General features: G+C 49.7%; 3 protein-coding genes across 3 annotated transcripts in view; all 3 read right to left on the reverse strand.

The window, feature by feature from the left end:
• Positions 1 to 3,723, reverse strand: part of LOC104047038 (dynein axonemal heavy chain 9) — a 143,710-nt gene extending 139,987 nt beyond the window's left edge. The window contains exons 1-3 of the mRNA XM_064466991.1: positions 3,564 to 3,723; positions 2,125 to 2,227; positions 217 to 456 (exon numbers count right to left, since the gene is read on the reverse strand). Of these exons, the coding sequence (XP_064323061.1) occupies positions 217 to 456; positions 2,125 to 2,227; positions 3,564 to 3,637 (417 nt within the window). The 5' untranslated portion in view covers positions 3,638 to 3,723. The remainder of the gene's footprint in view (positions 1 to 216; positions 457 to 2,124; positions 2,228 to 3,563) is intronic.
• A 5,068-nt stretch (positions 3,724 to 8,791) lies between these two features.
• Positions 8,792 to 17,622, reverse strand: LOC135316006 (dynein axonemal heavy chain 9-like). Its single transcript, XM_064467433.1, has 5 exons — positions 17,518 to 17,622; positions 16,765 to 16,912; positions 14,967 to 15,141; positions 9,931 to 10,104; positions 8,792 to 9,166 (listed from the first exon to the last, which is right to left on the reverse strand). Exons 1-5 carry the CDS (start codon positions 17,579 to 17,581, stop codon positions 8,792 to 8,794), a joined length of 936 nt encoding a protein of 311 aa, XP_064323503.1. The 5' UTR covers positions 17,582 to 17,622.
• A 335-nt stretch (positions 17,623 to 17,957) lies between these two features.
• LOC104044472 (dynein axonemal heavy chain 9) overlaps positions 17,958 to 26,879 on the reverse strand; it is a 55,208-nt gene continuing 46,286 nt past the window's right edge. Inside the window, exons 27-34 of the mRNA XM_064467434.1 lie at positions 26,301 to 26,457; positions 25,369 to 25,473; positions 23,191 to 23,348; positions 22,730 to 22,868; positions 21,199 to 21,486; positions 20,517 to 20,727; positions 18,114 to 18,241; positions 17,958 to 17,996 (exon numbers count right to left, since the gene is read on the reverse strand). Of these exons, the coding sequence (XP_064323504.1) occupies positions 17,958 to 17,996; positions 18,114 to 18,241; positions 20,517 to 20,727; positions 21,199 to 21,486; positions 22,730 to 22,868; positions 23,191 to 23,348; positions 25,369 to 25,473; positions 26,301 to 26,457 (1,225 nt within the window). The remainder of the gene's footprint in view (positions 17,997 to 18,113; positions 18,242 to 20,516; positions 20,728 to 21,198; positions 21,487 to 22,729; positions 22,869 to 23,190; positions 23,349 to 25,368; positions 25,474 to 26,300; positions 26,458 to 26,879) is intronic.

Below are 26,879 nucleotides of genomic sequence, written 5' to 3' on the forward strand. Positions count from 1 at the left end.
CCATTAGTGATGGCTCTGGAATCCATCCAAAGCCAGTCAGAATTAGGGAATGGCCCGATGTCACCCCCTTTACTCAGGGGACACACATGCTGTGTCACTGCTAGGCCAAAGACTCTGTTTTGCTCACCAAGGCTAGCTGGATCAGGGGAACCTGTCCACAGCCTCCTGTGCCCTAGGAACAAGCTCCAAGTGCAACAAGACAGCAACTGCACTTACTTGGAAGATATTGGAGAAGTCTCTCAGGTTGAAAACGTAGTGGAACTTGATAGCCGTTGGCAGGAAAGTAACAGCTACTTTCTGATGCAGTCCCAGGGCCAGGGCAATCAGCTGCTGTGCCGATTTTTGTACAGCCCCTGAGAAATTCCCACTCATCAGGTGCTGCGTTAAAACTGTGCTGTAGATCCTGGACAAGGCACCCTGACCAGGGATGGAGAGAGCGAAGACGCAGAAGTGACGCTGAGGAAGACAAGACATGGAAAGATCAGTGAGATGGGCAACCCACCTTTCAAGCAAAATGCTTTTGGGGACTCGATGCGATTGGACACAGTGCCAGATAATCTCATCTATGCTGCCTTTCCCATGAAAGGTTGGACCAGATGATCTTTTGAGGTCCCTTCCAACCTGGGATGCTCTACGGTTCTATGATTTGCAGACCACCTGAAAAAGGTTATTTCCTTCTTCAAATTTCCCCGCAGAGGACAGTTGGCAAGTGACATCATTCTGGTCACTAAACAAGGGATTTTCAACTGCATTTTACAGCTGCTATGCTGGAAGTTCAGTCCATTGAAAGGCTGAAGAGCTCTGAAGGTCCCACTGACCTCTGATGCAGCCCAATCGCTGTCTCTGTTAGGAATGGACCCTGGAAGATGCCATGTGCCGTAAGACCCCTTTATCAATTTGGAACTTGCAAACACAGAGGAGTTGCCCATTTCCAGCCATGGGACACTTCTTTTTAAGACAACAGAGTCCCTTGTTAAAAAGTACCCAGGGCTTGGGCTGACACTTGTCATGAAGTTTCTCCATGAGGGAATCAGTTTTGTTCTCTGTTATCCAGGCTCCCCAATGGCAGTGCTACAAGCAGGACCTGTCCCCGTGGCGCTACGAGCAGGATCTGTCCCCACAGGGCTACGAGCAGGATCTGTCCCCGCAGGGCTACGAGCAGGATCTGTCCCCGTGGCGCTACGAGCAGGACGTGTCCCCGCAGGGCTACGAGCAGGATCTGTCCCCGCAGGGCTACGAGCAGGACGTGTCCCCGCAGGGCTACGAGCAGGACGTGTCCCCGCAGGGCTACGAGCAGGATCTGTCCCCGCAGGGCTACGAGCAGGACGTGTCCCCGCAGGGCTACGAGCAGGATCTGTCCCCGCAGGGCTACGAGCAGGACGTGTCCCCGCAGGGCTACGAGCAGGACGTGTCCCCGCAGGGCTACGAGCAGGACCTGCCCCTGCAGCAGCCACCCCACTGAGTTACGGCTGCTTTTGCATGGGTACCCGTCTCTCGGGGTATATCTCCACCGCTGCTCACGTGCCAAGCTTGTCGTCCTACGGCATGGCAAACACCCGCCACACAGCTGGGAAGGGCACCGGTCCCTCTGGCTGCCAGCTGTCCCCCTCAGATGCCAACAGGACTTGCTCAGGGGTTTTAATCTGCAGGCACAGGGAACAGCCTCCGACCAGGCTCTGCCACTCCTCATGGCTTGGAGGAAAGGGTGAGTAACCTCAGAGCTGATAATAACCAGCTCTGTGACCCACGTCAGGCCTCGCAGCTCCCAGAAATCAAGCCCTGAGGCTTAAGTTCTCTTCGCATTCTAGATGCAAATGGGAGCTAAATGAAGGCAAAACCCGTCTGCATGAACCAGAAGGCTGTCCTGAAAGCAGGTGTTAAGCTGGCTGGCAACTTGTGAATTCTCCCTCTGACTGAGCAGCAGAATGTGAGGAAAAACGAACAAGGGAATAAGGGAGCAAGTCTGCTCCTTTGCCATTAGGAGTTACAGTCACTCAACAGATTCATGCCATTCCTACTGATAAAATGACAGCAGGATCTGCCCGGGGTTCTCCTCTGGCCTCTGCTTAAATAATCCACCCCAAAATAAAACCAGCGATGTGCCTGCATTGTGCAGAGCTTTACCTGCAGACGCGGGTTGATGGTGAAACTCCCCGCAGTTGGGTTCATGCATGACACGTACTGCACATTCGTGACCTCCTTCAGCGACAGCTTGGTCCTGTCGTACCTTTGGGCAAAACAAAAGCAGTGGCTCGGTGGCCGCAGCCCGCGAGCAACCACTGCTGCCTCCCCCAGCGCGTCTGTGGGGCGCCAGCCTCCCGTTGTCATCAGTGGGGTCAGATTCTGCGTCTCACCAAGGCTGGGCCCAGGCTCGCCTGCCTGCCTGTACCCCCCCGGGCACACGAGTCCTGCTCTTGCCGCAAATTTTTCAGCTTCAGCAACCCGTAGCTAATATTTCTATAAGCTAGTAGCAAACACCGAGCAAAGCCCAGAAGTTGTGCCAGTCACTTGCATGGAAACTGTAGAAAATCACAGGGGTGCATCTGGTTGGAGCCAGCCTGGGACAGGGGCAAGCAAGCTGCCTGCTGCCAGACGCGGCTGCGCCCCCGCTGCCTGCATGGGAAGGATGGGGAGCCTGCGACAGAGCCGGGGGGCAGCCCCAGGAGCAGCCCCGCAGGGTTACTGCCAGGGCCAGGGCAGCCCAAGGATTGCAGCGAGCTTTGCTCATCTCACTCCTTGCCATCCCTGGAGCGAGCTGCAGCCCCACCGGGCTGAGAGAGGGGATGCTGAGTGTGCAAAACCCCGGCAGGCACTGCCGAGAGCACGGGCAGAAAGCCCGGCCGTGCCTGGGAGGGGACACGCGGCATGCTGCGTTCCCCTGTGCCTCCAATGCCCCACGCAACCCACAGAGCCCTCTTTCTGCCCAACTTCCCAACACCCACAGCCCAAAATGCCTGCCTCCCCTCCATTGTCTCCATACTTGTGAAGCTTTTGGCCAAGCTCAGGCATGCACGCAGCTGAGGAGAACAGAATCGGCTGTGAGTCCCTGCCCTGTGCTCCCCATGGGGCGAGCTGCAGGTATTGCTGTCCCACCAGTGTTGCTGGCTACGGTATAAAATGCACCAACCCCCTTCCAAAACATTGTAGCTCTTTTTCCATCAAATTACCTCTGCCTAGAAAATACTTGTTTGCTGCTGCCTGACCGAAAACAACATTAGGTGCTCACAGCAGGGGCGGTTCATCCCAAATGAGGCCAAATCCATGGCATCACGCTCCCCTTGCAGGCTTTGCGCTGGGACCACAGGCACAAGCCGCAGCAGGGGCAGAGCGGAGCTCCTCTCAACCAGGCTATGGGCGAGTGAGTTTGTTTGCTGGGCACAGGGGAAACTCCCGAGGGTGCACAACGCTTGGCTCACCCAGAGCCAGCTCCAGTCCAGCCCAGGCGGATGCGATGGCAGACACGGGATGGGAAGGAGGAACTGTGCTTTGACCTCTCAAACCCCATCCCCAACACTAGAGCTGAAAAAAAGGTCTCAGACGACCGAGCCCGAGCAGGCTCCTACCAGTGGCCGTAGTCCAGGTGCTGCCTGATCAGCGTATGGGGCTGCACCGTGCCGTAGGCATCCACTTCAGGCATGTTCAGATCATCAATAAAGTAGATAAGTTTCTTGGTACCCGGAGGGCCATAATTTCTGCCAGCCTTTTTATCCAGAGGCTTCTCAAGCATACCTGTATGGAGGCAGAGGTGTAAAGCTCAGCTACAGGGGCAGGGGTCATTGCTGCAAAATAAAAATGATTTCTCAGCCCAGCTCGATGCCGTGCTGTGCGTAGCTACAGCAGCCCCCAGCGGAGCTGAGCTGTGCACGGGACAGGCAGGGCTCATCTTGCAGCACAGGGGGAAGCCCCCAGCCCCCTCCAGCTGGCATCTGGGCTGTTTCTTGCTTGCGGGGAGGAAGAGTTGGGCTCAGCACAGGATGCTGCTCACCAGCAGCGGGGCTGTGGCTATAGAGCAGCGGGGAGCCCTGCCTGGGTCTGGCAGGGACCCTTGGGCAGCTCTTCCGTCTGACTCGACCCAAATCAGAAAGCTCTCAGTTCCTCCTTTCAAACAAAATACAGCAAAAGTAAGTCTACAAAATGGGTCTACTTCAGACCAAACAAAAGATTTTCACATGAGATAAAGCCTTTGGAATCCCTTCTGTGTAATTTAAAAAATGAAATCTTGCTTGCTGAAGTTATTCTGATCCACACAACAGAGCAGAGGCATCCTCTGCCACCTGCCCCAGCTAAACACCGACCGTGCCCTTAACAGGGGCAGCAGTGCCTGGGTACCAGGAAGAAAAAACGGAGATGCTGTAGGCAGAGAAGCCCATGAGCAAAGACGATTTTGTGAGCATAGGTGCATTTTTTTACCCCCATTAGAGAGAAGTAATAAATGATTTTGGGGCCTAATTCCTGGACATCTTCAGGACAAACAAAATAATATTTTTCCTTTAAATGCACCAAATACCCAGAAGTTCCCTGATCCCCTCCCAGCATTACCCAAAACTCCAGGTAATGTGACAAGACTCATTTCCAACATGAGCTGCCAAATTACCACCTAGTTTTAAGTAGGGTCCTACATAAGCAAGGGAAAGCACAGAGTGAAGAATTTCTCAATTCAAAGCGTTGGAAGATTTTAATTTGTTTAGCAGAAGGCTGAGCTTACGTGTTGCTCTAGATTATAAAATGTGGGGAATATTTATAATGCTGGGCTGATATTTAATAAAAATCACCCCGCGTTGCTGCACATAATGTTTTATAGGGTATTGATTCCTTTGATTGCAGCCTGAGCAACCTTTACTGACTCAGTAAGTGGAAAAGCAAACAGAAGCAGCTCTCCTCTGCCTGGGATGGGGTTTCTGCCATGTGCTCTCCTGGAGAGCATCCTCGCTCTCGGGGGCTCACTGCTCGCCCGAAGACGGAGGCAGAATTTGGTTCATTTACACAGGTTTGGGTTGTCAGCAGACCTATAAGGTGCTGTAGAGCAGCATGGTAAGTAGCAATTCTTTGTAATTAGGGAAGACTGGCAAATGAAATGGGACGGGGAATTTTTAGAAAAACCTCCTTGTGAAAATGCACACTTAAGCCATTTATTATCGTGCGCAGAAATTATTACGGAAGATTTATATTCCATTTTTTTCAGACCACAGATCTTTTAACGCACCATTTTTTTTACTGCTTCGGTGCATTGCAGACAGCTTGGCTTTCCCACTACTCAAAATTCAGCTGATTTCTTGTCGTAGACAGTTGCTGCACAAAGGAATGAATTGTGCTAAGAAAAATGATTAATCTTTCCTCAGTGGAGTCTCTCTCCCTCTTCAATAAAACCATAATATTTGAAGTTTCTGGTAGCAAGTTAAATTAAGTGTTTCAAATAAGCATTTAATTTAAATTTAATTAGTCCTTAATTAACATATAAAATCAGCTTTTTTTGAGGTTAAACAAGTATGCAGGAGATTCATCACACTGAAATGCAGTTACTGGGGATCAAGTGACATGTTTGTGAAAGTTGCATTTTAATTCAAAGCCGTGTCTCACAATAATGACAAAGGGCCCATGTCCCTGCCTCTGAGATCCTGACACACTCCCATTAGCACCTGCAAGAAACAGTCACTGCAAACGAGGCTCAGCAAGTGTGACTCCTCTTGCCTGCTGGCTGTCACAGAGTCCCAGAATCCCAGGCTGGAAGGGACCTCAGGGATCATCTAGTCCAACCTTTCTGGGAAGAGCCCAGTCTAGACAAGACGGCCCAGCGCCCTGTCCAGGCGACTCTTGAAGGTGCCCAACGTGGCCGAGCCAACCCCTTCCCTGGGGAGATTATTCCAGTGGTGACTGTCCTCAGTGTGAAAAATTTCCCTCGTGTCCAATCGGAATCTCCCCAAGAGCAACTCGTGTCCATCCCCCTTGTCCTCTCCATGGGACTCCGTGTAAAAAGGGAGTCTCCATCTTCTTTGTAGCTGCCCCCTAAGTACTGGTACGTGGCTGTTGATCAAAGGGGGGGACACCCAAAACCAAAAAAACCACCAAAATTTATTGCAATTTTCTCAAGACAGAGCTGGAATGGAAAGGCGCCGAATGACAGGAGCAGGGCAGGAGCATATAGAAGCCAGCGCTACATCTGAAGAAGGAGCAAAGAGGAGCAGAGGTCCCAGAGGGCACGACGGAGCAGAGAGCAGGGGACCAGAGAGCAGGGCAATGGGCTGAGAGAGCAACAAGCGCCACAGGGTGACCCTCAGCCACAACACACCAAAGGAAACCCGAAACTGGCCCCAGGTTTGGGCAGAGAGGGTGTCTGGCTCCTTTCAGTCCCTATGCACATGGCACCCTGTAAGCCACAGGGCCTGGAAGGGTGGTTTGAACGACACAGCTGTTCTTCCCATGAAGAGCGCAGGCTCTGCCCCGCTCTGTGAGACCCCCTGCAGGGCTGTGTCCAGCTCAGGGCCCTCAGCACAAGGACACGGGGCTGTTGGAGCGGGGCCGGGGGGGCACAGAAATGCTCCGAGGGCTGGAGCCCCTCTGCTGTGGGGAGAGCTGGGGTTGTTCAGCCTGGGGAAGAGAAGCTGCGGGGAGACGTTATTGGGGCCTTCCAGTACTTAAAGGGGGGCTGTAGGAAGGGTGGGGGCGACCTCTTTAGCAAGGCCTGTTGTGACAGGACAAGGGGGGATGGCCTTAAACTAAAGGAGGGGAGATTTAGGCTGGATATAAGGAAAATTTTTTTTACTTATGAGGGTGGTGAGACCCTGGCCCAGGTTGCCCAGAGAGGTGGCCGATGTCCCATCCCTGGAAACATTTGAGGCCAGGCTGGACGGGGCTCTGAGTGACCTGCTGTGGTTGGGGATGTCCCTGCTCGCTGCAGGGGGTTGGACTAGATGGGCTCTAAAGGTCCCTCCCAACCCAACCCATTCTATGATTCTGTGATTCTATGCTCTGCACCTTATAAATCTCTGCACCAACAGGCACCTTGTCTAAGAAATTACCAGCTTTCAGGCTTTTAAGTAAAAAAAAAAAACCTCCAAAACTGCTTTGTATCCATGTTTTACAAATTTAAAGAGATGCCTGCTGAGGGGAAAAAAAAAAGGAACCAACTGACAAACTACACAAAAAGGGACAAATTAACTCTAAAAAATGAGCAGTAGGGAACCGGACCAAGCAGTATAAATCATGCTTCCCAATGCAAATCTCACAGACACATCTTCATCCCCACACAAGATGACTTGCTTCCCTCTGCAGAGGAAGAAAATCGCTGTCTCAGCCCATAGCTCATGGCCAGAGTAAATAGGGACGCGCTGCCAGGTCTGCCTGTATAAATTTCAACACCTGCACACACTCGCCCCGTCCAGATGGAGATAAATGAGCGTGCATTCCCCCACCCAGGCAGCTGGGTGGACAGACAGGGCGCTCAGCCCATTTACCAGCTCAAGGGCATTTTACAAAGGCCCCACACAGGGAAAGAAGTACCTGGGAGGGGGAAAGGGAGTCTCTAACCATCACACCCCTCAGGGCTGCAAGACTGGCCAAAAGGTGAGATTTTACCCATTTTTTTTTTGCTTGAAGGACATGTAACCCAAGTCATTTACATTCACACTGTGGGCAGAGGCACAGGCACCATCCTGTGGGGCCGGTCGGCGCAGGCAGGAGAGCCTGGGAGGGTGGGCACCAGCGGGCCAGAAACTCTGCAAATCTGCCCCCAAAAGCTCTGACACTGGCCCCGTGACACAGCTGAGCCTGTGCTCTCACCGCTCTGCAAGGGAATCAGTCCCGGCTCCAACAGACTGTTTGCGGGGTTGGGAGCCTGGCAGAGCACAGGCAAAGCCCCAGACGCTGACTGCCTTCGGCATCGAACCGGGCTGTGGGCATTTCCCCACCTGGCACCGCCTGGCCAGGAGCAACGCAGACAGCGGAGGTTAAATCCTCGGTCTCACCAGCGCTTCATGGATGGTGAAGGGCTATATTGGGCTGGGGGAACAAAAAGATCTCAGGCCATTTGGGTCAAACCAAGCTATATAAAGGAAGCATTTTGCTTTACGGTGACCCACAGCTGTTATTCAACTCAAAACAAACCCTGTTGTTTCATTTCTGGTTAATAAATACATGTAAAAAGTTATTTTATCTCTCTTTATGTCAACTCAAAGTGAAAACATCATTCCAAAATGAGAAATTTTTCAAGGATTCTCTCCTTTTTCTTTGCCTCTGAAGAGACTACAGCGCAAAACTGACTCCGTCTTGGTCCCAAACTTGCGTTTTTCACTGACGTGCCAAAACCGTCACCAGCAATGTTCCTATGGGCTTCCCCAGCTCCAGCAGTTCCCTGGGGCCCCAAGAGCCCAAGGTCAGCAAGGCCTGTGCCCCTGGGGAGGTGGGGTGCGGGACCTGCTCCGTGGGAGCACATCAGGCCGCAGCAGGCCGTGAAGGACAGCACCAGGAACCGGCAGCCCTAGCTTACAGCCTGCACACGCCCATTAGCACCATCCTCACTGCTAACCGGGATGCAATTCCCATCACTGCACCCTGAACAGTTTGGATCCTAGCCAAGAAACCCATCCTATTCAGCATGGGCTTTAAATTCAAGCATATTAAAGACACACCTCAAATCAAGTACAAGCTATGGTACAAAATAGCAGCAGATTTAAGCGTGTGCTTTGGCACAGCCCAGAACCAGAGTCGTGTTGTTCAGAATTCAAATCCTCATGGTGGAAAATTTCATCTTCCACAAAACCAGGGGTCTGCTGAGCTGAGATTTTAACGATGAGATTTAAGAGCCCGCAGGTGTCAGTGCGGTGCCCACAAACGACACAGGCAGGGCACCCACAGGTCTTCCCCGGAGCGCCACAGTGCACGTCCCACTCCAATCCTCGCTGGATGCCCTGGGAATTTGGTAACCTGCCAGCCAGAGGTCCCGTGGCTCAGCCGTTGCCTTACCTTGCAGCATGGCAGAGGTGGTGTAGTAGTTAAATGGGACCTTTTTCACCACATACGCATCCGTGTCCAGTGAGGAGAGCTTGTCCCCCACCAGCACAGACTTCCCCGTGCCGGCGTTGCCCACCAGCATCACCGGGCGCTGGCGCTCCAGGAGCCTGTCCATGAAGTACCGCACGCGGACCGTCTCGGTGGTGGGCACCAGGCAAGCCTGAGAGGGGCAGAACGAGCAGGTGAGAGTCCCCATCCTTGCCACGACCCCACAGCCATGTTCTGGGAGAAGTAAAATTGGGAGAGCCAGGAATGAGTGGGGTGGCCCCAGTTTCTAGATCGCACTAGGAAAGGAATGATACGCCGCTGCTAGCCGTTAAAATCAAACTGTGTGTACAGATGAAATCTTGACAGACAGATGCTGGGAGCAGCATCTGGATCTCCCCCAAAACACACATTTTGCTAAAACGGTAACAATTTTTACAAGTGATCTACCCACTGTGGCACTTTACAAGGAAAGAAAAGCGTAGCTGGCAAATGCAATCCACTACCTGCAAAAACTCATTTTTTTGTCCAAATCATAAAAACATCTCTATTTTCAGCCAGGCACAGGATGACGACATGGTGTCTCAGGGGCTTTGTCACCACCTTGTCTCACATCCTGCAGGCTGCGCTCCTTGGCCAAAGGTTCCCCCCATCACGCACCTCCCATCCTGCACCCTGGGCACAACAGCTCCTGGTTGCCGGGGGGTGGCTCTGAACCCGCCCCCCACGGCCATCACTCATATTTGGAAGATGGATGAAGGATGCATCTTCACAGTCAAAGCACAGTAAAGAAAGATGGGTACTTAAGCTGTACCTCAGAAAGATGCCATCTTTATTAGGAAGTGCTTGACCTTTAATGAGACTTCACTGAAACGCCCACATTCAGGCACCAAAATGCATGTATTCCTCCCAGACAAAAAGCATGCAAGGTTCACATACCTGTAATGGCATTTCTGGATCAAATTCAAACTGAGGAACAAGTTTAGACCAAGGCTCAAATTTCTTCGTTTCTGGATCAATGTAAAAGTCAAAGACCGTGCCCTGAGAGGGAAACTTGATAGTCTTGAATTCTGCCACCCACCACTTGCTGAAGTTCACTCTGTAGTCCACAAGCTGCAAGACAAAAAGTGGAGAAAATATGCTCGTCTGGAGAAATTCATTAGTGATGGAGAATGCTATCTGTCCCAGTCCACCAGAGTGGGGCTGGTCTTTCAAATATATTGCACAGCACAATAAACATCCTTTTTTTCCCTGTTATTAAGGCTATTTTTTTATTTTCTTAATTTCTTTTCATCACTCCTATTTATTTGCCTAAATAATTCATCCTCTGCGTTGATCACCCTCGGTATGTCTGAGATTAGATAGATGGATCAATTTGAAAAAGAGAAATATGTGACTATGACTAAACAGGCTGCTTGATTGATTCTTGGTGCCTACGTCTTCCAACAGACAAGGACACAACATCTGTCTACATCTGTGGACATGGTTTGTTAAAGCATGCATACTAAAGCCTTTCCCCATAAATCACACCACTCTATTAATGCTTAGTTCTTGTCATCTGGCCTCTTTTCAAGCCACAATGTTTTGGAGAAGCAGGATTACAGAGACTGGTGTACCAAAGCACCAGAGAGGGACCCAGCAGGGTTGGGGACTGTCCCCTTGTGCTCAGCCCTGGTGAGGCCCCACCTCGAATGCTGGGCTCAGGATCGGGCCCCTCGGGACAAGAAGGGCCTGGAGGGGCTAGAGCGTGTCCAGAGAAGGGCAGCGGGGCTGGGGCAGGGTCTGGAGCACAAGTGTGCTGGGGGGCGGCTGAGGGGGCTGGGGGGGTTTAGCCTGGAGAAGAGGGGGCTGAGGGGAGCCCTTCTCGCTCTCTGCAGCTGCCTGAGAGGGGCTGGAGTGAGGGGGGGGCTGGTCTCTGCTCCCAAGTCACCAGTGACAGGACGAGAGGGAACGGCCTCAGGCTGCGTCAGGGGAGGTTTAGGTTGGAGATTAGGGAAAATTTCATCACCGAAAGGGTTGTCAAGCTCTGGAACAGGCTGCCCAGGGAAGTGGTTGAGTCACCATCCCTGGAGGTATTTAAAAGACCTGTAGACGTGGCACCTCAGGACGTGGTTTAGCGGTGGCCTTGGCAGTGTTAGGTTAATGGTTGGACTTGATGATCTTAAAGAACTTTCCCAGTGTAAATGATTCTATCATTCTATGACCATGCCCCTTTGGCTCTGCCATATCACCCTGGGAGCACTCACTTTCTTGTCTTTCCCCATTATATCTTCCTATGCATGAAGATTTTTGAGCATCTTAATTTTTTTCAAGAGCTGGGGTGACAGTTTTGCTTTAGATGCTTGGTCAGGACTTGCAAAATGTGCTTAGTCCCCTCCCCTGCCCCAGGTCTCCTGTATGACATTGGGCAGGTCACTCCACCCGAACAGCTTCCAGACAATGGGGACTACAGCCTTCTGCCCCGGGGAGAAGTGGGTGGGGGAAGGAGGGGGAAAGTGCCACTAAAAAGTTGTCGGTGAAATACTGGGTGAATAAATTAGGCAGTCTTAACAGTACAGTTTCTTCGTGGGTCATCTGTGTGTCTCTCCTCCCCATAGCCATTCAACGTGCTTTCCCAGGCCAGAAGTCCAGGTGGGACCGCCAAGACATTGCCCACAGACTGCTAAGCCTCCATCAGGAAACCTGGGTCTGCAGCTGAACTGAACCAAGTGTCCTCTGTAGAGTTTCCCAAGCCACCATCCATCCAAAGACCAGAGGACTTGAAAAACACATTGTTAGTATCTGTGATTTTGCAGCCTCGTGCTATTCAGGGAGGCAGAATAACTGTAATTCTCCATTCTCCTGTTGTTATAACTCCTCGGCGCTGGCAGCAGAGTAGCCTGCAGCGGAGAGGGACGTGCATCACTGCTAAAAGCTTTCTCACAAGGGTGCCTTTACCCCTGCGCAGGCAAACGGCCTGCAGCTGTATTGTGATGGGCTGCCCGCCCTCCCTAGCTGAGCAGATAAGTGCAGCTGCTCCAGCCCCAGCTCTATTGCCAGAGCGGTGTCGAACTCAAACTGCTTCCTTAATAAAAACCCCACATGGATTTCCACTAATTTCAGAGCCTGGAAATGGCAAATCTATCATCCGTTTTTATAAAGGGGCCCCGCTCTCCACCAACAAGTGCGGAGTAGCGGGAAGCCTTCCAGACTCTTTCTCCTGACATTTCGACAGCAAAAGGTCAGCACGAAGGGCACCTTCGATGGAGAGCAATAAACAGATTTTATATTGGATCATTTTTCATCAGGCTCCCCTTCGCTCGGACTGCTGTATCCGCTCACTCCCAGCTCTGACATTTACAGAGCATCACAAGCAGCAGCGCACAGTCCAGCCTCAAAGTCAAACCTCCCAGAGGGCTGCTGTGCCCGCGCAGCAGCAAGAGCACGCCGCGCCGCGGCCGCCGCCCCCGGGGAGCCAGGCTGGCAGCAAAGCCTGCGATGCCAGCACTGGCTCTGCTACGGCGTGGGGAACGCAGCGCCCATCGGCCATGCGACCGCGCTCCAGCCGACTTGCTCGCGGAGATATAAGCTCCTATAATTAGGCAGCAGCTTGTACTGCTGAAGCAATGGCAAGCAGCGCTTCCCAGGATTTGTTGCACTGGTTTTTTTTTTAAGTCACCCTGTGCTGACAACACTAGGGCTGAGTATTCCCCAGCTGGCACATAAGAAACGGAGGGCCAAGTCCTCCACAAGGACCAAGAAAGCTGGTCTCGCACAGGCCATTCAGTGGTCGCGAGGCACGATGGCACCAAGTGAGCACCAAGCTGAGCTTGACCTGTGCTTTTTATCACTTCCTGAAACATCTGCTCCTTGGCATGAAGCAAAGGTGAAGAGTCCGGTAGATGTTTTTGGTCTAGCATTGAGGCACATGGAAAAAACACGAAGAGACACAGTGAGCACTTAGGCAGCCCCTGAGAACGGCAGTGCCTCCACCCAAACTAGGGAAGGCTCTCTGCTGTCAGGTCCGTGGAGACCAGACAAAACAGAGCTTGCCACAAGCCCACTAGAGACCAGGTATGGGTCTCTGAGCCCTCGACAGCACTGTCCTGTCACTGGGCAGACCCACACATCAGGATGACACTCTTCAGACCTGGGGACGAGGTATCCTCCGACCAAGAGGTGCAACTATCCGACAGGTTCCCAGCAGGGATCGGGCAGAACCAGAGCGAGCAGTCCCAGGAGATGCCACGTGTACTTCCACCCACAGGCTTTGAAGCTACTCACACGGCTCCCTGTCCTACTTGCTGTAAACCCGGTACTCAAAACCTAGGTCTTCAGGTGCCACAAGCTCTCTTAGTCCCCTCTACAAGTGCCTCAGGTTTCTCCTGCCTGCCCCTCAACCAGTCACATCAAAATTATCTTTTTTTGTGGTTTTTGTTTGTTTGTTTGTTTTCATTTGAGGCATAGCCATCAATCTGGAAACAGCAAAGACAACAGAGGGTGGAAAGCCGTCCTGCAAGCATGGGCACGAAACCGTGGAACGGAGCCAAGGGTGGCCCCAATGTCGGCAGCGGTGGCAGCAGGGCTCTGACACACAGCCCGCTGTCTTCTTGTTCATTATTACTGTTAACAGTTGGAAGTTGTAAAACAGCAGCAGCTTTTCCATTTACTTGGAAATCAAGAGACAGACCTACTGTGCCAAGCCATGTGGCCAGGAAATGGGGCAGAAAGGGGCACGGGGGCGAAAGGAAATGCCCGTTTCTCCACTCCTGCACACAAGACGTTGGGGAGTGATAGAGAACAGGGAGCTCAGAGGCAGCAGCATGACCCTGCCTCCACCAGGCAAGTCTGGAGGAGATCTTTCCCAAGATTCCTGTTGTTCACATGCTACAGCTCCTGCCAAAGGAGCTGTTTGAGCCCAGCTAGAAATGTCTGTGCTTCTCCCATGTTTTAAGGGCCAAGACCTGAAAGGGGCCTGAAAATGTGCAGTGTCGAATGCTGACCTTGAGAAAACTGTGTTATAATAATATCACCCTGCAAGAGATCACACCCACCTTGTCTAATGCAAGCTGATGGATTCAGAGGCTGACAGCTGCAATTAATCCGTAGAAGAGATGCTCTGTGGGAAGCCGCATGGAGAGTAGTGCCCTGCCTTCCTCTGCCTCTTGGACATGAGCATACTTCAAATGTCAGACACCCCAGTAGTGAACCATGGCCTGATTAATCCTCCTGGCCCAAGAAGATCTTGGTCTCAGGATTGTGCTCTCCAGCACTACAGTCTTGGGTGTGGACATCCATCCCCCAACAGCCTGACCAAGCCCAGCTGCTCATGCCAGACCACCCAACAGCTGCCTGCCTGGAGGGGAGTTCAAGCTGAGTGCCTAGAACCATCACCCTCCACCTCATCAGCACGCTCCCAGCGAAGAGCAGAGCCACTGTCTACTTCTACTTACGTGGAAGTACATAACCCCCAAAGCCCATCCTGCCCTGCTGACCACCACTTTTGCTTATGTACTTCTATCAGAAATGGAGGACAGCCAATTCTTGGCATTCACCTATGTTTAATAAAATTCAGTGGTGACAGAGCACCGGCTGGTTTGTGTTATATAGCACAACATCTACCCGCACGGTCGGATGGCTGAAAGGCTGCTCCACTGCTCTATTCATCTGGTAAGTCAGTCTTAATTTCATCACATTATGCACATCCACAGGCCTCTATGAATTAACCTAATGTTTCTCTCCAGCGAAATGCATCTGCCTAAGCAAACATCCCTCCACCTTTATCCCTTGACCCCTCAGCCGTTCTCCTCTGCTGTTGCACCCTGGGTAACGAGGGCTTTTGCAAAAGGAGTTGTTGCGTTCAAGTTTCTAGTTTATTATCAGCTGTCTGAGAGCCCCGGGATAACAGCGTTCCTGATACAGCACTGGGTTTTGGAAAGTATTAAAAAAAAAAAAGGTCTGTGTAAAAGATGCTGAAGTGACATCTTCCTTCTTACCTGGTCTTGAAACATTGATCCACCAAAGGCCCAGACAGCAGCAAAGACAAAGTAAAGTTCATAAAGCTCCTTGGGACAGTCAGGAGGTGTGTTCTCCTCCGTCAGGAGACACTCAAGGAGATAGCACAGCATCTGAACCATACTCTGCTCAGGAATGGGAATAATCTTCTTAAATCTAAGAGATGGGAGTTGAAATCACGGGAATTATAATTGGGTCCAGCACCACAGTCACTTACAACCCAGGAAGGCAAGGCTAGAAATGCTTTTTCAGAATATTAGCATTTTACTTGTCAGCAGTGCATGTCATATTCCTGGGTACAGGAATAAAGAGAACTCCCATTCTCTCCCTCGGACGTGCCGGCACTGGCACATATACAAGTAATAACAGTAATCAGAAGTTTCAAGCATTTTAAAACTTCGATCCTCTTGAAAGAAGTAAAATGGAAGACTCGCTAAAGGCAATGATTTCCTGTGAACATGATGAGTTCAAAAGCGGTCAAATAGAGGAGTAATAAAATAAACCCTTTCATCTTGCCATTTTACATTCATTTAAGCTACACTTACAGAATTCCAAACTAAGATTGTAGCAGCACTGAAGTCCTCCATAAAGTAATTATAGCTATTTGAAAGGTTGGTTCTACAATTTCTGAATTAAGCAAGCTACCAAAATACTCAGCTCAGGGCTGCCTGCAGCTAATCCTGTGGATTTCACGGTCTGCCGCAATGCTCAGCAAATAGAGTGGGAAATGTCCGATGGACTTTACTGCCAACGGCTATAACCACCTCGGTCAGCCAGGGAGCAGCTCCCTAGTAAAATGGCTAACTCCTACTTGCAATGACCACTGCTTTCTCTAATACAGCCCCTTCCGACACATCTCCTTTGTGGCTGACAACTCCCATGCTCAATTGTACACCGATTTTCTTTTTTTAATTTTTTTAAATGAAGGTGCAACTATGGGAAGAAGCAGAGGATGGGAGAAGCTTCCTACTCAAGTTTGCTGGGACTCTACTTTGGCCAGTCACCACCACAGTATGAGTAAAAGAGAGCTGTCTCTCTTGATGATAAGCAAGACCATACGACTTCTCTGCGGGCACCGCTTTGAAGCCATCTCAAGCCAAGGAACACCAGGGCCCTCCCAAATATGCAAGTTCTTCATGTTCATTCGATTGGTCTCCAACCATGAAACATGCCCAGGCTGGGTGCCCACACAGACTGACCTCATTTTGTCCAAATACCTCAGGAAGGAAATTAAAGAGAGAATTGCCTGTAGAGCAATCCCACCCTCTCCCACGATCACCAACTTCCTTCTTATCACCAAGGGGCAGGAAGAGAAGTGGGGAGAGGGTAAAAGAGGATCTGTTCTCTCCACCTTCCACACCACATACTGAAAACTTTCCTTCGTCAGTGGTCTGACATCTGCTTTACTGAAAAATAACTTGTGGAGTGAACTGAGGTCTAGCCTGACACATCGGAAGACCAAAAAGTCTTTCTCTTTAGGATCTCCTCGATTTACTTTCCAAGAAATACAGAACGGGTACAAGAAGTACAGGAATAATAAAATCAAAATCTGGTGAAAACCAGATGAAAACTAGGTCTGACCAACAAAGGATGGGCTCCCCCACCTCACCCTGCTCTTTTGTTGAGCTTAAGCCAACGATGCTCAGAGGTCTCGGCAGCAAGGAGGAAACCAGCCACCCCACCACATGCAGCACAACCCCGGCACGCCATGGCTGTTGGAAAGCTGCAGGTGTCCCCCTGCCCTCGCCAGCACAGACACAATCACTCTTCAGACGGTACCTTGTTCTGAGGGTGTCCAGGCAAGTCGGCAAATACTTATCAAACAAAATGGTCAGGTTGGCTCTTTCGGACTGGATCTCTCGCCTGTCAATCCAGCTGCTCACGGGGGGATTCCAGCCCAGATCTGACGGGTTGATGTACAGGATCCCTTCAGGCCCAGGGTAAGAGAGGACATATAGTAAGGACTCAGCAGAGACTATTCCTTTCCTCCAGCAGATTTTCTCAGCTACTTTCACACAACTAAAACTCTGTCACATATGCCTGGGTGCCCCAGGACACCTTTCATGACCCTGTCCCAAATTCAGAACGTGGTCATGTTACTGCTCTGGGCCCCATTTCCTGATGTGCAAATCTAGGGGACAACTTCATTCCCTTCTCCCATACTTCATGCACTTCTCCAGAAGATCAGGATGTCTTTGGGATAGAGACTGTCCATCTCCTCATCAAGCCCATACAGGGCTTTGTACAACCCGGGCACTCTCTTGGCAGTGCAGAAGCCACGATCACCCACCAACAGTCAGAGATCTCTGGGTACATCTCTAAGATGACGACAGCTTCCCGTATGGATTTGGGGTCAGGATCCTCAGTTTGTCCATGTGCTTTAGGAGCCTACCCTGTCCACCAAAGGTAGCTGTGATCCCAGGTTGGGAACTTTCAAGAGGGACCAAGCTGGCCAACAAAAGACTGGGTAATGGCACTAGATCCTGCTTGGTGCGTGCCAAATCCCAGTGTGAAACTCAGGCCAGGACTCACCCGCTCTGGACACGGTCGCTGGGGTGGCTGTGTGCAGGTGGCTGATCTCAAAGACGAGCCGCATCGTTGGGTTCAGAGGGATTCTCTCATTGCTTGCCAGGGTCAACACCTGCATGTGGCAGACAGACAGACAGACTAACGCATCCCCCAGGGACAGGAATGAAAAGCATTCAGCACTTTGTACTAAAAAGCTTCATGGCTGTCAGCCCAGTTTCTTGAGCAAAGCAGCTGGTTTCTAACAGGTAGTAGAATGATCCTTCTCTCTTCCATGACCCAGAATCAACAGCACTCCCTTAGCGTAGGGAAAAAAGGTGTAGGATTATGACCCCACTCTATTTTTAAAGGGCCTGAAGTTGTGATCAAGACATCTGTGGTTACTCATGAGCCCGACTCTCCAGAAAAGGGAAATTCCAAAGTAAACATTATTTGAGCTATTTCCCTCACGCACCATTTTCTTCGTGCAGTATTGTTCGGTATTCCTGAAGAAACACAGTTACATTATTCTAGGAGGTGCTATTTCAGCATCTGCATTTCTCCTAGGCTGAATCACACCACGCAGTCAAGGAATACCTGCTTCTTTAACTCATATTCATTACCTTATTATCATCCATCACAGTATTAAGAGATTCAATCCACATCGGATCAATATCTCCATCTAGTACCATCCACTTGGGACCGTCGTGTGTGATGTTGGCCAGCTCTCGCATGATTGATGAAAACAGTCCTGGGAGGGTGACAGGAATGTGTTGATGAACACTGAAGATGCTACCTGCTCTAACAGTTTTGTTTAGCAACTTATTAAAAATTACCCTAATTAATTATCTCCTCTTAAGTATTCAAAACTCTGTGTGTCTGTACATAAATTTTACTTTATCACAATAAGGGTCTCGTCTGCTTTGAAGAAAAAAAAACCATTACCAGTTACCACCACTGAAAATGACTGCAGACCTACACACGACTTCATTCCCACTGAGAATCACAAGGGATAAGAAAAGTGAAGAGCAGATACTCAGAAGCAAAAGAAGGCATGAATTACACCATGCAGAGAAAACCATCTGAATATGCCTCGGAAATTCTTATAAACGTTTTTTGAGGCTCAAAGTATATCAGGGAAATCAAGATGCATTAAACGCTGGGTCATGGCTTTAGTGAGATTGAGAGGAGAACAAGCACAGAATGACATTGAATGACAGAACAAAATGTCAGTAAAATCAAGGAGACAGAGAGGATACAGTGTCTCGGGGGAAGTAAATAATGAATGTTAAGAAGAGCAAAAAGGCTGGGAATAGAGCAGCAGTGCTGCAGAGCAAATGGAAACTCCACAAAACTATCGCTCTCCTCTACACGTGAAAATACCTAGGGAGAGACAGGTCTTCATGAAAAAACATCAGGCAAACATTAAAAAAAAGCCTCTCTTCTGGTGAATTGTGACAAGCACCCTTTTTTTTTTTTCCTCCAGAACAAGCTATTTCTCCATGATCCAGGTCAGGAACAGCTGGTGGCATTGTATGACCGAAGACAAAGCCTGTGCACAGCAAATGCAGCACAGCTCACCTGAAACAGGTATTCAATTCTGAGATTGGGTCAGAAAAATAGCATTTCACTGGCTCTGCTGACTCGGTTCCTCACACGCTGGACACACGCCTTGGAAACCGCTCCAATGTCCTTAGTATCAGAAAGAGCTGTTGTCTCAGCTGCCTCAGAGCATCAGTGCTTCCCTCAGATACACCACGACAGCAGAGGAGAGAAAAGGGCCTCTCTCCTAACCTTGTGCACCTTGTGCACAGAGCGGTCTTGGGATTCGAAAGAAGAGTTTGGTTCTACAAAAAGCACTTTTAGGATTCCTTTTGGAACCTTTTACCGCCTAACAAGGATCACCTGTTCAACTCCTGATAATGAAAGGAGTGACAGGATGAAAACGGGAAGAGAAAAAGAAGGGGCTGGTCCGTGAAGGAACACATCATCTCTTGTTCAGCTGTGACAACAAGAAACAAAATTTTCAGGAATGGTTAATGCAGAAAACATCTGCCTTCGAACCTCAGGGAGGAGTCCTGTAAGCTCCCCTGAAACGTTACAGGCTAGAAACCATGGGACAGCCACCTGGAAAAGGTCCCTCCTGCTGTCCAGTGCCACCCGCAGCCCTCGATCTGTGGTCACTGCTGCAGCCAGTCTGCAGAGGCCAGGCTGTATCCTGCACACCCCTCTGGCACTTTGATTTAGGGTCCCTAATTACAATTAAAAACAAATTAACCCTGGCACTGGAGCAAAGCAGGGGTTCAGGAGAGGTCCGTGGTGGGGGCCAGGGGAGGTGGGTGGCAGCTCGTCTCCTGGCAGACTTCTGGCCAAGGGTGATTTATGGCAATGTCTTCCCTTACCTCCCCCACACCTCCCAAACCAGCAACATGCGTAAATCAAAGCTGCCTTTACATATCAGCCACAACCAAACATTTTCACTCCATATTTCTGTAATATTTCAGCAAGTTCTAAACGCACATCTTTTCCTCAGGAGCAATCAGGACCAACAGACTGGCAAATGCTGGTGTATTACAGAGGGCGGGCAGCAACGTTAAGTGGAAAATCACCTTTTAAGGCTGCTGCCTGTGTGCTATCAGCTATGGAAACCTTGGGATGGTACATTTGGGGGGGGCCCAGTGCACACCATAGGGTAGGAGGGAACTCTCTTCCATCACCGGTCCACCCAACCCCAAAAAACTGCCTGCCCCATTTAGGAACTGGTAAATGTTGGTATTAATGGACATGATAATTATTCTGGCACTAGGATAAAGCAGGTTTATCCTATATTTCCCATTTGAAGATCAAAAAGTTGAAACATCCTAGGTATCTTTTCATCAACAAACTCTCACATGGCTGTGAAGCAGCAGACAAGCGCCTGGGCTTTCAGACCTCCATACAAAGAACCAGTCATCCTGCTGCTGCTCAGGAAGTTCATTAAAAATATCCTTCTTTATCTACAGATTCAGGTATGAAAAGACATTTACCATCTTTCCATTCTCTTGTTGCTGGGTTAATGATGCCAAAAAGCTCATCATTGGTGACTGCCTTGGGGTTGAGGTCTGTCCAGACAGGACGTCGCTTCATTATCTGGTAAGTCTTGTTCAGGGATCTCATCACCTGAGACTTGCCAGTGCCTGCGTTACCCACCACGAAGACAGAGTGCCGGACTGTCAGCAGCTCCTCCAGCTGCACCACCTGAGAAAAAACACTCCCAAATTTTAGACAAAGATGCCAAACTGAAATTCAGGTCTACAAAATAGCTCCCATTTGGCCTCTTTAGAAAGACGTGACCCAGAGACACTAACGGATTTGATACCGAGTTTGGTCTAGCCCCTCTAATCACAGTGGGTGAAATCCTCAGCCTGCAGACAAACCTCCAGTGCTATTTACATCTGCTATCAGCCGATGAGGCTCTGCTTTCCAGGGGCCGTGCTTTCATGAGCCTACAAGAGTTAGCCCCCTTGTAAACTCAGGGACAAAGCCCGTGCTGGCTTTAGGCGCAGGTGCAACTGCATCAGACTCAGCCTAGCTGACTCTGTCCTCCATCACGGTCTGCCTGCAAGGGGAATATTCTGCAGAGCCCTCTTTTGTAGAAGCAAAGGTGATTGAGAAGACCCAAATGATTTAACAGTGGTGTAGGTACAGCAGAAGATTACTTGGTCTTACTTTGAGCACAAAGTTGTCCTCAGCCTGCAGCCGGAGGTCCAGCACAGCCTGCCTCACAAACGACTCAAAATTCAGGTCTCGCTTCCGAGGCACATCCAGTGCAGGGAAAAGATCCCCGATCAGCCCCATAAACACCGGCACATCATCGGTCACAATCTTGGGGATGTTAAAGTCACGAAGTGAGCGCATCAGAATCTGGTCTTCGGGTCGCTCCGGGTCATCTCGTTTGAGGGAGCCGGCGACAACTAGCACCGACTTGATTGCACGCAAGCCCCAGTCGTAGTGATCCTACGTGGGGAGGGAAAAAAAAGCAGAAAGGAGGGATGAGTTTGTGCTCAGACAGTACAGCACCATGCAGGGGTAAGGACAAGCAGCTCCAAACTGCCAGAGAAGTCAGCAGTGGAAATACATCCAAATCTGTTATTTTCATTGTGGCCAGAGACTTCCACCAGCCCGGGTTACCTGATTTCCATTTCAGCAGGTGAGATTCCTGTCAGGGACAGTATTAAAGAGTCAGTTCAATTCAGCTGTTCATACCATTACGCGGGCTCAGAGTTGGCACTAAGACAGCAGAAAGACTTGCACTCTGGAGACCTAAGCAATTCGTTTCACCTAAATCGTAAAGCAGCTAAAGCAAGACCAGCCAGAGCCCTGGATCTGCAGGAGCTACCAAGGTGAAAGATTTGCTAGTCCTTTATAAGGCTCCAAATACCCAGGTTTCTCCGTCCTGCCCATCACAAGATTGCCAGGCACGTTTGGTCCCAGAGGCAGTGCACCAAGCAGGGGCCAATAAGGACATTGTTGAAAAAGAACCACAAAGAGGAACTCTTAAGCCAACAAGCAACTCTTTATATTTCTGCTCTGTTAAGAGCCTCCAGAGCGCAGCTCGGCAGCTGGCTGATTTATGTGAGGGGCCACGGCTTCCAGCAAGACCTCCAAGACACAGCACAAAGTTTCTGTGACAAGGCATCTCCCACCCAGCCTCATGCTGGCACAGCCAAGATCAGGTTTTCCCTCTGGAGTCCTGATTCAACTCTTCTCTGGACCCAGCTTTGATCTATGCAAATGACGACAAGGAAAAAGCTGAGTAATTAGAGCTTTACACTGGAACTGACCCTACTTGGTCAATACCTGACACAACAAGGAACTGTTAGGCTGAGCTCAGAGAGGGACAGACATCATAAACCCCTTGCAGGCAGGGGAATCAATAGGAACTAAGAGACTGGAAAGCAAAGGGTCACTGAATAATTCCCCAAACATGGTATCGTTTGAGCCCATTGAAAAATCTCTCTCATTAATGCACCTGGTCAAGTGCTTTGGTCCCTGCAGATTCTCCAGCAAAGCAGTTAAAAAATTTCATTGCTCTGATAATCACAAACCTTTTCTTCTCCTGGCAGCTAGTGCAAATGCGGTCATTAAATAAAAACTTTGAAGCTTCAGCCGTGGAGGTGAGTGGCAGAGTGCCACGTTCCTGCTGATTTTGGAGACCAGAGGGCTTCGTTGTACCATCCAACCACAGAATTGGGCTCACCTGCTTGGACAGGAGCTCTTTGCAGAGCTGGTACAGAGTAATGAACTTCCTGGCTAACGCCCGGGCCTCAATGAATCCCTCGGCCACCAACATAATTTCACAGATCAGCTCAAAGTCTGGCACAACCATCGCACATGGCCTAAAAAGACAGGCAAGAAAAGATTGCAGAACAAGTATTTCCTGACTACGGGTCTTAGGGGCAGTGGATTTGCAGCTTTATCTTCCAGGTCAGCTCCAGTGAGCCAGATCACACGCTGCCTTCCACATCGCAAGGGCCAGAGCTCCTTTGCCCTGCCTGTGCAAACCCAGACCCAGGGTTGGGTCTGTTGCACAAGGCTGAAACTATCTGTGAATCCCCAGCGCAAGTGGATTCCCCAAGGAAATGAAGTCAAGCTGGATGTTCCAAAAGACAATTTCTGCCAGTCTTATAATACAGGTCACAAACCGTGACGGGGACTCACCTGAAGAGAGCTTTTAAATTCTCAGGTAGCTCGGTTCGCCCTGCATAACCAGGGTTCATGGTGATGAAAATGCCTACTGAGGGAACTAAGTTAATCTCTTCTCCAAGAAAATTGAAAGATTTCTTCTTCTCCCGTATTGCATCCTGCACACTCTTCACCTAGGGACAGGACAGTGTCACAGCATTGGCGTTCAGTTATGCTCAGCACACCAGGCGACAGTGCTGCCTTCCTTCCACTTGGCCCCATGATGGCTGGGGCTTATCACTCTTCTCTTTTGGTATTTTACTGACCGTATAAAGCTTTATACACTGTTTGGAGTAAATCTATGTGGCAACATGAATCTCCTATGACAGCCAAACTCTGACAAAGCAGAAAAGAGAGCTGAAGAGACCAGCAGTCAAACTGTGAAGGAGTTGCAAGAATTTGCACCATTGTGCAAAAAAGTAAGTAAAAAAAAAAGTAAGACAATGAGGGACACAGGTGAGGAAGAGCAGCTCAGGAGAAGGAAACGCCTCCAAAGCTGCCTGCATCTCACCTTGGCTTTTGGCATCACCTGTGGGACACTTCTCAGCACATCCCACAGCAAAAACACTACCAAAGGCTAATTCACCTCTTTCAACTTCTCCACCTAGCAGGGGGCCAGGCGCCTGAATGAGACGCAGGGCTGCCCAGGCACCCACAACAGAGCCAACGCCCAAATGCGGTCCCAAGAGTCTGACACAATACCGGCCCCTGATTCCCTCCACCCATCTTCACCTCTCCCCACACTCCACTGCTCTTCATGACAGCCCAAAACCCTCCTGCCCCTGCTCTGTTCCCTGACTAGGCTCAGAAGAGGAGCATTATTTCCCAGTAAACTTGGCCTCAGCTCAATTGCAAACTGATCGCTTGGTATTGCTTTTAAAGATTTTAGGACATCAGATACTTAATTTAAAATCAAAACCACACGGCAGAAGCCAAAAGACCTCCCCTGACACCTTCCCTCACTAATATTGTATTGTCTTTTATATTTCCCTGATTGCAGCTTTGTTCTTCTCATTCCTCACCTTCCAAAGAGAGCAAGCTTATTAAAGCTAGATCACCTTCTTGCAAACAGCACTTCAGCGAGGGAGAAATCTCACTATTCTCTCTACTCTAACCCTACTGCTGTTTGCCATCTTAAAGTTAAGCAATTAATTGAATTTTTCTCTGTAAGGAACCATATCGACATTAGCTGCATGACTAAGACAGCCAATTAAACATCGCCATGGTTACACTCCTAATAGCAGCCAGGAGACACGGTGATGGAATGACAGCCATGCTGCTTTCTTCAGATGCCGCGCTCCAGCCAGGAGCGAGGGAATCATTAGCAGTTGAGTCATATCTGGGCTTCTTTTGTTCAACTTCCCTTTTTATTTTAAGATCCTCAAAGACTTTTTTCAATGACAACTTTGAACTAGAACTTGATGGAAGAGAAATTGAGAGGGAACAATACATAAACTCCTGTATCTGCCTGGGCCTTCTTTGGGATGTCATGTAAGGTACCAGTTATGAGTGAGCGAGAGATGAGGAGAGCGAGGAGTTCATGGAGGGGCTCGGATCGTCTTTGACCGAAACATTTACAGAACTGTAGAAACTTCTGGGGTCTAGATCTTTCTTTCTGCAATACCAAGCCCAAGAGGGGGTCTAGGAGAATTCAGCTCCTCAGTCAGACAATGGGGTCCTAAAACCTGCACTCAGCTGACACTTGGGTCTGCCCCAGACACCACCCTTCCCCTCCATGAAAATTATTCCCTACATGGCAGGCTGGGTAGCCATAACTCAAGGCAGCTCTCCTCCCTAAAATGATACGTTGCAATTATCTTGCAGCATATTAATTATACGAGTGTCTTCCTCAGGAGGAACATCTACAGAGCCACAGTGTACACTGCTCTGGGGAAAGATGCTGTAAATAATTGCCTCAATACAAATACTGTAACTGGGGGAAGAAAAGAAGTGACAAAAACGTTTGCAGCACATCACTGCTACATTTTGTCAGTGCTGTGATATTCATGTGATTAATCTTGGGATATAATCCCTCACCTGCCTACACGTGGAACTATAACTGGCAACGTTCACTCTCCATATTTACCCTCACTCCAAAGGCTGCAGCATGGCTCTGCCTTGTTTGTGTTTATTTACAAGCATTTCTCCGCTTACCTGTACAGCAACGACAGAAAGGACCTCAACTGAGATCCTGTTAAATTCATCAAAACAGCCCCAGGCTCCTGTCTGGGAAAGGCCTTTGTAAATATTCCCACAAGACTGGAAAAAAAAAAATTACAAGAGTGAAATCACAAATGGAATCAACTCCAGCAAAAAATGAACTTTATTTCCCAGCCCGTTTATTTATAGCAATTTACAGTCTATTGTGGGCATTTAGAAAAGTGCATGGAAACAGCAGGCACATCTCAATTATAATATTTATAGCTCTGCACAGTTTGCCACTTGATTTGCTAATTGTGCCTTCTCAATATATCTGTGCACTAGTTTCATTTAAAGGTCACCTGTGCTGAATTACTGATGGCCCCACTTCCTGGGAGAGCCCATAAGCTGAATAAAATATGATCTGAGGCCACCAAAAGCGCTGTACCATGCTAGACCAGTGAAGAGCAAGACTCAGCCTAACGAGTCCGCGTTCTGCAGCGGCTGAAGGTTCAGCACATTTTGGCCTTATTCTGGGAGAGGATCCTGAGGAAACCAGGACAGGTCCCTTCCCATGCCAGGGCCTGTCAGCCTGCAAGCTCACCAAGAAGAAACGACCAAGGTCGAAGTATCAGCAGAGCCTCAGTCTCAACTGAACAGGCCAAAATTTTTGAAGCATTTCACATGAAATCTAACTGCGGAGGGGAAGGGAAAGGTGTAACGAAACAGAGAGCACATTTCAGGTCTCTGCCTCCTGACGGACCTTGTGCAAGTCTTAGAGAAGAAAAAGGAGGAGGCAAAAAAGGTGTCCAGCAGAAAGGGACACAGCAGGGATTTGAGGACAGGTGATGGATCAAAGCAATCTCAGCTGGATTACTCTCATCCTTCAGTTTCATTGGGCCTTGAGCATCCCCAGCCCGATGTGGCGGCCGAGGTGGGAGCAGTACCTTGTAGTCCATCTGCTCGGAGCAGTTAAACACATACACCATGATGCCCAGGGCTCGCCCCAGATCTTTCGTAGTCTCTGTCTTGCCCGTGCCTGCAGGGCCCGCAGGTGCTCCGCTCATGGTCAGGTGCAGCGACTGGGTCAAGGTGATGTAACATCTTTCACAGTGAAGGATGAAGGAAAAAAGGAAAGAGACTGAGACTTGGTCCAACAGGTCACTGTTGGGCTGCAGAGAAATGGCACTAGGGCAGCGCACTCAGGAGAGCCTTTCTTCTGAAAAGCTGTACAGGAGCAGGGGACATGTCTAAGCCAAAAGTCCTCTTGGGCATTGATTACCACCTCTGCGCAACTGTGTTTTCTCCAAGAGATACTCATCCTCCACCAGGGTCTGCCCAGCCTCTTCACATCCGGGTTGAGCTTTCTTTGGATCCTCACACCCCTCACTGACATTGGGCATGTCCCAGATAGTATGAGAAAAAGCCAGCTTTTCTGAAAGACCTTCCTCTTGTTTCCCAGTGCTCTTCATCCCAAAGGATCCCATTCCCCATCACTGACAGAAACCTGCTCAGATGGCATATGA

Source organism: Phalacrocorax carbo, chromosome 16 (genome assembly GCF_963921805.1).
Source record: "Phalacrocorax carbo chromosome 16, bPhaCar2.1, whole genome shotgun sequence".
NCBI lineage: Eukaryota > Metazoa > Chordata > Aves > Suliformes > Phalacrocoracidae > Phalacrocorax > Phalacrocorax carbo.

What these genes read in the sequence shown, in the direction of transcription:
- LOC135316006 (XM_064467433.1), bottom strand. Translation starts at nt 17,581, where the DNA reads ATGCGGCTCGTCTTTGAGATCAGCCACCTGCACACAGCCACCCCAGCG. An exon ending in AGCGACCGTGTCCAGAGCGG is followed by an intron (nt 16,913 to 17,517) that starts GTGAGTCCTGGC and finishes CTGGGCCTGAAG; the next exon opens with GGATCCTGTACATCAACCCG. An exon ending in CTGGACACCCTCAGAACAAG is followed by an intron (nt 15,142 to 16,764) that starts GTACCGTCTGAA and finishes CCCATCTCTTAG; the next exon opens with ATTTAAGAAGATTATTCCCA.